Source organism: Camellia sinensis, chromosome 10 (genome assembly GCF_055761805.1).
Source record: "Camellia sinensis isolate YWXY chromosome 10, ASM5576180v1, whole genome shotgun sequence".
NCBI lineage: Eukaryota > Viridiplantae > Streptophyta > Magnoliopsida > Ericales > Theaceae > Camellia > Camellia sinensis.
Window position 1 is genome coordinate 178,570,920 of NC_138970.1, and position 13,095 is coordinate 178,584,014.

The following is a 13,095-nucleotide window of genomic DNA, read 5'->3' on the forward strand; positions in this document are numbered from 1 at the left end:
AACTACTTAAAATATTTTTAAAAAATCATTAAAAACAAAAAAATATGAAAAATAAAAAATTTAATTTTCAAAAAATTTGACTTCAAAAATTAAAATCAAGCAAGGTGAATAATAATAACATGGTTGGAAAATATGTTTGCCATTGTAATATATATATATATATATATATATTAAAAATGTAAAATTCTTGTAATAGTAGGATATAAAAAAATGATAACACTACTTTGGACTAAGAAAGAGAGGTGAGCGAGTGATTCAATTGGTAAAATAAAAATGATGGTTAAATATCTATATTATCTATACTATTATATAAAGTAAAGGTTAAGTTTAATGTCAAATCAAAGTCTCTGGTTTAATAAATGAGACTCTTATCACTTAAATATCACGCATATGATAATATTAATTTTATTATAATTTGTTTTTATTTTTACTTACTTAAATTATATGTGTATCGCGTGTGTTAGTCACTAATTCTTATCGTAACAATTCATTGTTTTGGTATATTTCAATATGTTTTGGTTGAAAGATTGAAACTTCAGTGATTTATTAATATTTTTATTTCAATTTATTTTTAAAAAAATTGATTGAAAATTAAAATTTTGAAATATTGTTCTTCATCTATCGGCTTTACAACTCCGATCACATATTTACTCAATTCAGGTCATGCAAGGAGGCAACAAAAAGAGAGAGAACAAGGCTCGATTCCAAAAAGCATACACATACCGTAGTCGTGCGACCACGAGGTTAAGATCCTCGCACTCTACCAACTGAGCTAGATGGGCCTGTTGAGTTGCTCCGGATGGCTCATCTTAGAAGTTACTAAAAAAAAGGGTAGCAGAAAATTTTCACCAACCAATCTGCAAATTAGAGATCACCAAACATGGCTAGGTGACGTTGAGAAATTTCTCAAAAATTGTAACGATCGGTAGATCAAGAACAAAATAATGCAATAAACAAAAATAATGCAATCAAATTACTTCTACTAGATTTGCCTCAAAATGTGGATCTAAGCCTTGAATTATAAGGTGCAGATAAAATACATGTGAAAACCTCTACTCATAAGACAGGCAGGAGAGAGAGCAAAAAGATCCAAGGGTTACAAGGGCCTGTACAACTCTTCTTCTCTGCTAATAATTAAAAATTATATATATAAAAGGAGATACAACAGATTTACAACACTGTCTAAACTGCAACACGATAGAAACTCAACACTGGTATACCGAGAAGCTCTTGTTCTTACACCAAAAACTCCATGCCCTCCCCACCTTTCTTCTCGAGATCGACTTCGATAGCTGTTTCGATTCCGTTCCGGGCATGTCCATATCACTATTTTCCGGCATCTGATGAGTCTGATTCGGTGACGGATCACGTTGGCGCTGTTCCCGGAACAGTAACAAAAGTTTTTGAGCTTTTGATTTCCCTCTCATAGTCCCATTCACGGAAATCGACACCAATGAAGGTATCACCCCTTCTTGGAGGACCATTTGGCTGCATTTCTCATTACCGTTGCATAAAATCAGAAGACAAGCTGCGGCTTGCTCTTGCTCAACAGGTTCACCAACATCCAATATCATCGCGAGCCCACTAATTAGGCCCGTGGCAGATATCATTTCGTCTCTTGCTGATTTGTTTGAAGCTAAGTTTATGAAGACAGCTATGCATTTTTCGGTCCATGTGTGGTGGTCACCTGAGTCGGAAACCAGGGATAGCAGACCGTTTATGATGCCTTTTGAGAGAAGGTTTGGGATATTGGGGGAATGTGTGGAGAGATTAAAGAGGGCATGGAGGGCGTCAATCTTGCATTGGGGATCGGTTTCGGCTTGAAGAACTTTGATTAGGAAAGGGACAGCCTCGCTTACACCGATGATGGGTTTGGCTTCATCGAGGCAGGAAAGATTCAGGTAAAGTGCAGTTGCTGATCCATGAGAGTTGGATTTTGCTATCATTTTCTCCAGCAATGGAAGAACTCCTGTCAACATCATTTCCTTGTTTCTGAAGGCAAATTTGATACAAAAACAAAAAGAGATGTGCATTAGAATTACAAAAACATCATATTTTGAAAGATGAAAAAGCACAAATGTAACCAGCGGCTGAAATCAAGTCGTACTAGTAACATCACATACACTACATGACAAAGTCAATAAATATGAATGGAGATTTAGCTTTCCATAATTCAATACTTATCCAGCAGATATTTGATCCCATTTATCTTTGCTTGTTATGCTTGAGCAATGTTGCGAGGACTAGTGATACACAAGGATTGATTGACGTATAAAACCATACCCTACCTAGTACCTACCAATGATGCATTTGTGGCATTCATTCGAAATTAAGCACCAGAAAGACAATAACTTTAAGCTGAATAGTTCAGATCAACATAGAAAAACAAAATTCTAATTGACCATCTCCTCAGAGAGGTTGTGAGTTTCAACCCCACCAAATTGCTCCCTAATCAAAGAGGAATATAATGATGTTCTCTGAGGAACCAAGGAATTGAAAAATGCTTCCTTTTTTAGCCCCTCTTAAGTGGTTGCCTACAAGTGATTTAAAAATGAAGAAAAAGTATATCCAACCTGTAGAACAAGGACTTCTTTTAAAACTGACAAAAGGACATAGGGATGTAAACAGACAGCTCCAAGAATAACATAAAGGATGGTATTGCAGAACATAGAACCCTCAAAACAACAGAAACCCTAATAAAAACCAATAATCAAGAATTTGATTTGCTTCCATGATAATGCTTCTCGAGCCAATGATCAAGAATTTCTTAGAGAGGAGAGAGAACTACACTTCCATGGAAACACGATTATCTAAAACTAATAAAGCAATTGTAATTATATCCAAATAAAGGTTAATTTCCCTTTTTATTCCAGATGACCACGAGCCATCATCGTGTTTTAAAACCCTCACAACAGCTGCAAATTCCAACATCATTAAATTTATTACTATACCTAAACACCATATTTGCCATTTTATTGAACAAGAGACAAACCTGTTATTGTTAACTGCAAGATTGAAGAGAGCCATAGCCCCAATTTCCTGAGCCGTTTCATGCCTTTCCTGCACAGCACGCTCTAGAAACCGCAACAGTGCTTCAACAAACCCATTAGCCCCCATACAGATCCTAGCTTCCTCATCATCCTTAAGCAAATGCCTTATCTTTTCCACAACTCGGCACTTTTTCCTCAAGTCTTCCTCTTTGTCCAAGATCATCAAAAGCTCATTATATCCTTCAAGAACATTAGGCTCAAAGTCTTCCTCTTGTTCGGGCACGTCTTCCACTTCAGCCTCCTCAATTATGCAACTCTCTTCCAGAGGAACCACCTTTACACCTTTCATCTTGTAGGAGCCAATACTGTTAATTGATTTTGAATTTGCAGACTCGCTCTCAGACAATACAAGCCTCCAGTAGTTGAGATCAAGAGACTCTGGGGGACCATCGGGAACAGGAACTCCATTCTGTTCACACCAACTAGCAACAAGACCTCTAACGCAGTAGTTAGGCGTCAAAGAAAGATGTGAGAGATGCTGCTGAGTCTTTGGGCACGTGTTGTGACTGTCACTAAACCATTTTTCGATACAAATCCTTTCATATGTTTGCCCTGAAGCTATGATAACTGGGTCGTACATGAGCTGCAACGATATTGGACACCTCAGCTCTTCAGGAGGGATGGCCATCTGCCCTGATCTCCTGAAGTTTGGCTTGAAATTGAAGGAACTGAGTTTTGAGAGTTGTCGCTCAAAGGAATGACCATTGATCCCAGGTCCACCGTCCTCGAAAGAGCCCTGAACAGTGGGGGAACAAGGTGTTGAACCCTGCGAATCATTGTCATCTGCAAAGTCGCTTCTGAATACCTTAGAGTATTTCCTCATGAGATGTAAAAGATAAGCCACGATTGACTCTTTTCTCTTGTCTTCCTCGATCCGAGCTCTTTCTATCAGTTTCTTCAGAGCTCTTCTCTCTGTAAGAGCTGCTCTCGAAGATGTGATGCCAAGTCTAGAAGAAGCTTGGTGAAAAGATTCAAGCTCATTGTTGTCATTACAGTTCTTGTTGAATTTCCTCCCTTGCTGTAGCAGTACAATTATATCATCACCAATTTGCTTCTCCAACGGATCAAGTGAGAACTCGATCCCCTCAAGTTCACTTAAAATTTCTGAAATCTGAAATACATGTACTTAAAGTTAGAATCAATATCATTGTTTTCAATAACATGGCAAGAGCTTAAAAAAAACTAGAAACAATCCCATTACATAAGAATATTACTGTTGCCTATTCCATATGATCTTGGGAAAATTATTGACTGTTGATGAACATGTTCCATTTAGAAACTTCTATTAAAACCTAAAGCAACCTATTAAAATTAGATTAAAATTACCTGACAACCAATAGCTTGTGGAACAATATCATTGACCCGCCTAAGACCATCTTCAAGAGAACATCTTGCCTTCTCAAATTTTAAAACAACAGAGTCCCCAGTTATAGCCTGTGTCATAAGATGAGTCTATCAGTAAAACATTACTTCAGGTCAATAAAGTAACAAAATAAATGCAAAACCTTTCAACCTCATCAAACCAGCACAGATGTCATATTTTCCAGCCAAACAAAGAGTTCAGTTTCACATATACATATCAATAAAACATATAGACATAAAATCAACAGAATTCTTCAATTCCATCATGTGGTGTTGTCCATCAAAGTTATCATCAAACCACAATTTTTTTGAAGGAATCATTAAACGACCATGATACATCAATTAAAAGGTCATTAACCTAGTGTTGTCCCGTCAATGTGGAATGTTTGAAGGGATAGACTGCACACAATCCTAATCTTAGGCATTATTTTCTGAATGTGACAACCCTAAGGTTCAAATGCATAAACTATCAACAAAGTATTAATATATGACAATAGAGCTACACATACACTAATATTATTTTGAACACATGGACACTCAACCAAAAGATAAGGAAATACTAGCAAATGAATAACCATTCCTAAGTATAAAACCCATTTTCAATAGAGGAGAACATTGTTACTGCATAACAAATACAAGGTAATGCTATACAAATAGAAATTTTATACAAAATGATGCGGCTTGTTTATATTCATTCAATGGAAATATATATATATATATATAAAATCAAAAATAAAAAAGGCCATCACTATGATTCATAAATGCAAACATGTCATCACCACATCACTGTGTATGACTTTTTTGTATAAAAAATTTGTACGTTTAGCATTTTCCTTATATGAAAAAGGGAGAAATCATACCAAGTAGAGTTTACTACATCCGGAGCAATGCTGAAGAATATTCTTGGTCTTCTCAAGCGCTATGTGCAGAGAACATAATGCCCGAATACCTGTTGTGCTACTAGGCCGTGCTGCTTCCAGATTAGGGAAAATTCCTAGCACTTTGCAATAAATTGCAGACAGTGTCTTGCACATTCTTCCATGTAACTGTATTAGCAACCACACATTTGTCAATCCCACAATCCTCGTTCCTCAGTTAACAGAAACTGTGGGCAAACTAGAGTGATATGTCACAAAATCAAAACCCTAATTGCTCACAAGGACTATTTTCGCAATTCAGCAAGCCTAGTTCAGAAATGGAACTCTAAAAAATACAAATACATTTGAGCAAACATTTTTTTTGGGGAGTACAAACATTTGAACAAACATTGCCACATAGTAAGTTCCAACTTAGTACCAAGTTCGATTATGAAAGGTAAAATCAAATGTTAATCATATACTCAGCTTAAAATATTTCCGTATATCTATATGTACGTGAACATCAATTCCAATAGCAAAAATGAATTGTGCACCCAAAGCATATGGAAACACAAAAACAAGACTTTATTAAAAATTTCAACTAAAAAACTATTCAGCCTGACCAACAACTATTCTCAAATGCCAGAATAAGTAAACAAAACAACAACAAAAAAATAAACAAGTTGTAAAAAATGTTCTATTTGCATTATTGTCATTCCATATCTACCTTTGCATCACCAATTGCAAATAGATTTTCTTCAATCTCAACAATCTCCATAACTCGCATTCAACCGTGGAAATTTGTAATTTAATTTATATCACCTGAAATGAAAAAAGTAGAATTTAACAAAATCAGTACAAGCCAATAGGAAACATCCCTTCCAAAAGAAATGATAACCAATTTAAATGAGGAAATAACTTTTTAATTATAGTCATCAAATGAATCCAGAAATAATAATATGTCAAGAAAGACAAGCAGAACCACAATTAACAAAATAAGAGGAGTAAAAATAAAGAATTTCATAAATTTTGATGATTATAATTTATAATTCAATAAAACACAACTATCTTTATATCCCCATATATTAGAGAACCATTAGAAAACATAATTTGTTACCCATTTCCTCACATTGCATACCCAGTTTTCAAAATTAAAAAATTAAAAAATAACATACATATATACTATGAACAGTAATGGAAACAAAAACATACAAGAGAAAATGGCAAAAACAAAGAATTAATTTCCAAGCAAAAAGCATAAATTTTGATTATCTTAAGTCAATAAAAACACATTTACCTTTATATCCCAATACATAAGAGAGAACTCTGAAAATATAATTTTTTTACCCATTTCCTCAAATTGCGCACCCAGTTTTCAAAATTAAAAATTTTAAACAACACATATATATAAATGAGGAACAGCAATGGAAACAAAAACATACAAGAAACCCAAACACTGAAACAAAATATAAATTCAGAGAAAAAAATGAAGTAAAAGCAAAAAAGTATATCCTCAGCTGAGATCTCTATTGGGACGAAACACGAATAGAAATTTCAGGTATTGAAGCTCTCAATAAATAAAAACGAAAACCCAAAACGTAAAAACACAGAACCAAATAGCTCCGTAATGCGATTCATACCAAACCTAACGCGTAAACCAAAGGAAATCAAAACACTTTCTGAAAACAAAAAACAAAAAAACAATATGCAATCTCCGTTGTTATCTTCAATGTCCAACCAAAAACCCAGGAAAAAAAAAAAAGGATTTTGAGCTGAAAATGTACCAGAAAAAACTGAATCAACCAAGGAGGCTTCATTAAAGGGACATTTACAGAGATGAATCGAGGTATAACGCGTGCTGGGGCATGAATGATCTGTTAGCCATCTCATCACAGTTGGGTTTTCACATTCGGATCCGCAGTGCTAGAAAGCGAACATCACGCAGCTTAGAGAGAGAGAGAGAGAGAGTTAGAGAGAGAAAGAAAGAGACAGGGGATTCTGAGAGGGAGGGGGAGAGAGAAAGAGAGAGCGCTTTTGATGATTTTTCTAATGGTGAGGGAATTATTAAAAAATTAATATTAAAAAACATACTATTAATTGGGCAAATGTCCCTCCATGTTATGGTGTGATTTTGCTTGATGTTATTTTAATTATAGATTGATTGGTTACTTATATTTTTCTGCATATATATATATATATATATATATTTTTTGTAAAAACTTAACAAATTATTAAAATAGTTTATTCTTATATTACCCCTTAGTTTGATTTTAATTTTTAATTTTATATTAATTTGGTTTGATTAAAAACATTGATTAAGGTCTGTAAAGAAAATATAATCATTGAATTGATTGAAATTAATTCTTTATAAAACATGTTGCTTGTATGTATTTTTCAATCAGAAAACACTAGACATTGTAATTAATCATATCAAATTGAAATAAAATTATAAATTCATATTTAAAATTATAGAGAATAAAATATCATCAGAGTAAAAGTTTATTTTTATTTTTTAAATTTAAGAAATATTTAAATTAAATTGAAATGAAATTATAAATTTAAAATTAAAATTAAATAAATAAAATTATAAAAATTAAAATTGCACGAGAGTCCAATATAAGGATTAATAATGTAATTCATATTGTTTAATTTATTTTTTTATTTGAAAAAACAATTTTTGCTGATTTTGTTATCCGCGGTTCACCGGCCGACAGTTGCCGATCTTCTCGTTTGTCGGCACGCAGATCTGTCATAAATGTGATATGAAATTACTAAATTACCCCTCAAAAACCTAACCTAAATTCAGGCTCAATATGATCACTTAATTAACCGTCAAAAATGAACTTTTTAACCTATTGTGAATTATATTATTACTCTATATTTTTACATAATTATTTTAAAAAAAATTAAAAAACAATTTTTAAGATTTTTTCCTAAAGTTTTCTAGAGTGTTACATTGTGTGGTTGAAATTTACTGGCAAGTCACATCAATTTTTCTTATGTGACTTGCCAATAAATCTCAACCACACAATGTAACACTCTAAGAAATTTTAAAAAAATTTCACTCTAGAAGATCCTTGGTGTTTTAACTAACTTTTCAAAATAATCCTTACCTCATTTAAGAATTGTCAAAGCCATCTTAACTTTAAGATTGTCAAATGTATCTAACTTTGGACTAAAAAGAGTTCAAAGTTCGAAATTTCCACATATGAAATCGATTTCTTTTGTCACCTTGTTATCATAAAAAAACAAAAAGGTTGGTTTAAGATTCCTATTTTACATTTTAAAAAAGTAAAAATCACAAATAATAAGGAAGTCAGTCAAAATAAGATGAAAATTATCAACACAATAATAGTATATAGCCGATCTTTTTAAAATTCTTACCCGCTTACTCTAACTATACGATGTACATTTAAAATTGTCATTGTTACCATATATTTATCATATTTTTAATGTTGAGTATATTAAAATTACATAATAATAATTTTTTTAAAAAAAATCACTTTTCACTTCAATTTCTAATTTTTTTTTAATGATAACAATTAAATTCTTATACTGTTGTATTTTAATTTAAGAGTAATGCTAGAGATCCCAAATATTCTACCAAAAATTTTACCAACGTGTAGGACCCACACAATATGAGGCATTTGGTAAAACTTTTGGTAAAATTTTTTAGGCCTCTAGTATTTTTGTTAATTTAATTCTTCAGTTACTTACCGTTTAAAATTTAGAAGAAAATACCCAAGTGAGGGTCACATTAATATGTTTTATGAGCATTAATATGTATATATAATTACACTTTTTACTCTTTAATTTTAATTTTACATTGATCTTTCATATTTCACTTTTTTACTTAATTTTAAATGATAGATAACAAGATTACCACTTTAAAACAAAGGTGGAATTATAATGATTTAATACTATAATTAAAATGTAAAGAACCAAAATAAAATAATGTAAAACTTGAAAGTGAAAAGTATAATATAGGGTAAATTACAAATACACCTACTGAGATTTGTTTAAAATACGAATTGTCTCCTGTGATTTAAAAAATTATAAGTACCTCCCGGTCATAATTTTTTATTTAACATAACTAATTGAAAAAGTGAATTAAAACAAAGGCTAAATTATAATGATTTAATACTACAATTAAAATGTAAAGAACAAAAATAAAATAATGTAAAAGTTGAAAGTGAAAAGTATAATTTAGGATAAATTACAAATACACGCCTAAGGTTTGTTTAAAATCGAATTGCTCTCTGTGATTTGAAAAATTACAAATACATCTCCATCATAATTTTTTATTTAATAGAACTAATTGAAAAAGTGAAATTTCTAACTGTTTACCTATACGATAATAAAATTATCTGAATTATTAATTAAAATAAAATTTTAATATTATTAAAAATTGTTAATTAACTTGATAATTTATTAATAAAATGGCTTATTTGTTATGAAATGAGAAATCTGAAAGGACATAATATAATTTCTAAAATCATGTAAAATAATTTATAATTTAAATAAATCTCAGAGAGTGTTTGTAATTCACCAGATAGTTTATTTCAAATTTTAATAAAACTCGCATATGATACGTGTTTTTTATTAACCCAATTAGGGAATTGACAATGATGGTTGTATTGTATCTACAAAACTTTAAGAATGCACTTATCGACTAACTTTGCCAATCGCCCATTGCCCATTATTCCATTACACGTAGATTTCATATATACATATAGAAAGTGTTGTTAAAGGTGACAAGTTTTTTTTACTGGGTGTTTAGGTTGATCGTAGGGAACATGATATTTTAAATTTTTTTACGGAGTGTTTAGGTTGACCATAGAAAACATGATGATAGCATATTTATTTAATCAAAACTTTATCAAATATAATAACATGAAAATGAAGGATTAATGAATGAAGTTACTTGTTAAATGAATGATTAAAACAAGGTAAAATTTGGAAAATCTCTTCAAAATCATCTTTATTGATTTATTTTTTTTAGTTAAATTATTGTATTAGCAAAACTTGCGCCAAAATTTGAGAAAATCTTTCTCATTACTTTTCTCGTGATGCAAAGCACATATAATATTTATTGGACAATCTTTACTGGATTCTGTATAAATTAAGTTTGTGTACTTAATAATAAACAAAAGAAATATAGGAAAGAAGGGAGAATGTTTGATTACAAAAATCAAACTAGAAATAAAATTAAATAAACAAAACCAGATTTTATTTTGTTACAAAAACAAAAATAAAATCTAATATAAATAAATAAAACAGAAAATAAATTAACAACTTACTTGATTAATTTCTTGAACAATATTCTGATCAAATCCAATGTTTGACAATGTGTCTTTAAGACAGATTCGTCTTCTCCACGATACTTTCAGATTTTCGGACGTCTATCTCTCAGGATAAAATGATCAACAACGAATAAATGCAGTATTACAATTTATTCGCACAACGAACACACTAAGTATATACACTTTTTCTCACAAAAATTTAATACAGCAAAATGCAGAGATTATTTGCAGAGGGAAAGTATGAAAATTGTGAGTGAAAAATCTAAATGAGGGCTACTTTATTTATAGATGACTTGGTGGCTTTTTAATTTGAATCCAACTGGTAGCAAATCTGTTTTGAACAGATACAGTACTTGTTTGGCACTATTTAAACAGATTCAACCTGTTTGGTGTGAATTTTAAACAAATAACTGAATCTGTTGCACAAATTTGAATTTGTTTCAGACAGATAAAATCTGTACAGAAAAAGAATTGGACAGATTCGAATTAACTATACATAATTTGAAGAGATGCAAACTAATTTGAATTCAAACAGATTTTATTTTACCAGAAATAAAATTAAATTCAAATGTTTTTGGCCCAAAAAGATTAGTATTGTGCCGGACAAGTCCAACCCAACCTCATACCGCGTACCCGCGCCCAAGCCCAAGCCCAAGCCAGCCTGCCAGATGGACAACGGCGATGCGCGCGTGTGTAATGATTTTTAGGTCCAATGGGTCTAGCATATTTTGTTCATAACCTCCCACTCTACAAAACTTGGGTGCCCCTTGGAGTCTACCCCAAGTTCCAACTCCAAGTCTTATAAACCCACTCAAAGTTTTCCACAAAATCAATGTAGGACAAGTCATAATTCAAACTTTAAGGAATTTTCACAAAAAACTCCATTTCTATGAAGCTCACTTTGGTTTCAATTTCTCATTCACTCGATAATAGTTTTGAGCAACCAAATATACTACGTGAATCACAACGCGACATAGAACGCGTTACTACTTTGACCTGCGAAATTTGACGCATGAGTCCCATTTAAAAATTAGACTAAAGGTTAGGAAGAAATCTGTTTTTCTAGATTTTCTCAAAACCATTTCTAACAATATTTTCATTTAACATTTTATGAAAAAAATAAAAATATTAAATGACAACATACTATAATTTTGTAAATTTTGAATTTATTATGATTAGTTTGGTATAAAAAATCTCACAATTTTACCTACAATGACTTGATAAATTTTTTGTCATAAACTCAACATGTACAAAACTTAACTCCTTTGTCATATCATTATGCCATTTAAATTGTGGGTTTGTAATATTTTATTATTAGTAGTATTATTAACCATTGAAAATACTTTGATGAAACTTATTTTTAAAATTTTCAAGAAAAATAATTTACAAATATAAATTTTAATATTGATTTTAAAATAAAAAAACTTTGAAAATTATTTTAATGGACTTTTGATTTTAAAATAAGAATACTTAAGTTTGCCACATCATTTTAGAAAATATTAATATACAAACCAAAAAAAATAAATAAATAAATAAAGATGAGTATTTATGTATTGAAATGGTATTATTACATTATTTTTATATAAATTTTATGTATGAATAATATTTATATAGTATCTTAAATGAAAAAGAGACAAAATAAAAAATTTATGTAGGAATAATATTTTTATAGTATCTTAAATGAAAAAGAGATAAAACAAAATGAAAAAGAGATAAAATAAAAGAATAATATTATATATATCCGAAAATAAAATAAAGGAAGAGGGTGTTTTGGGAATTGCATAAAAAAATGATGAGAATTTCAGAGCAGCGTATGTCTCCACGCAAGCAGTACGGAAACTGCGATTGTATTGTGTGTGTCTGATGGGGTGGAGCACCAGAGCACTTACAAGTGGCGTTTTAAATCAATCACTATTGACGTGATATTTATTTTAATAAAAAAAAACAGACACAATAATATTATAACAGCAGGTGAGATTTACTGTTATATCATTAGCAGTGACATTAACTAGTACTCTCATTTATTTTTTGTGGAGCATATTAATCTCACCTCACAACTAGCCACGTGGTCGTGTTTTTCACCACCAATTTCCACAACCCCACATTATTGATCACCACAAAATTATCCAATAGTGCCCCCACCCCAGATCCAAAATTTACGGAAAAACACCTGTAGTAATTTTTTCCTAAAATCTGAAGTTAAAAACCATGTCGGGTATGACAACCCAATCGCAAACACCAATCACGTAAACTTCACGGGCTTGTTTAATTTGTTTTTTAGAAAAAATTTTGAGAAAAATTTTTTACAAATAAATTTTTAAAAGTAATTAAACTAAACAAATTTTTTCAAAAAAAATCTCAAAATTTTGTTTGATTACCTATTTTCTAAAATCACACTCTCTCTTATACACATTAAATCAATCATTTTTTTTAAACTCTCTTCCCAAAATAATTTTCCAAAATCATTTCTGAAAAAAGGCAAACCAAACAAGTTTTGTACTTTTTATCTCAAAAATTACTCTG

The 13,095-nt window shown here is 30.9% G+C and overlaps 1 protein-coding gene across 1 annotated transcript; it reads right to left on the reverse strand.

The window, feature by feature from the left end:
* Window positions 1–987: 987 nt before the first annotated feature.
* Window positions 988–7,412, reverse strand: LOC114310326 (U-box domain-containing protein 6). The gene is made up of 6 exons (XM_028256273.2): window positions 7,054–7,412; window positions 5,997–6,091; window positions 5,273–5,458; window positions 4,377–4,484; window positions 2,993–4,161; window positions 988–1,992 (listed from the first exon to the last, which is right to left on the reverse strand). The coding sequence occupies exons 2-6, from the start codon at window positions 6,054–6,056 to the stop codon at window positions 1,206–1,208; spliced, it is 2,310 nt and encodes a 769-aa protein (XP_028112074.2). The 5' UTR covers window positions 6,057–6,091; window positions 7,054–7,412; the 3' UTR covers window positions 988–1,205.
* Window positions 7,413–13,095: the final 5,683 nt, after the last annotated feature.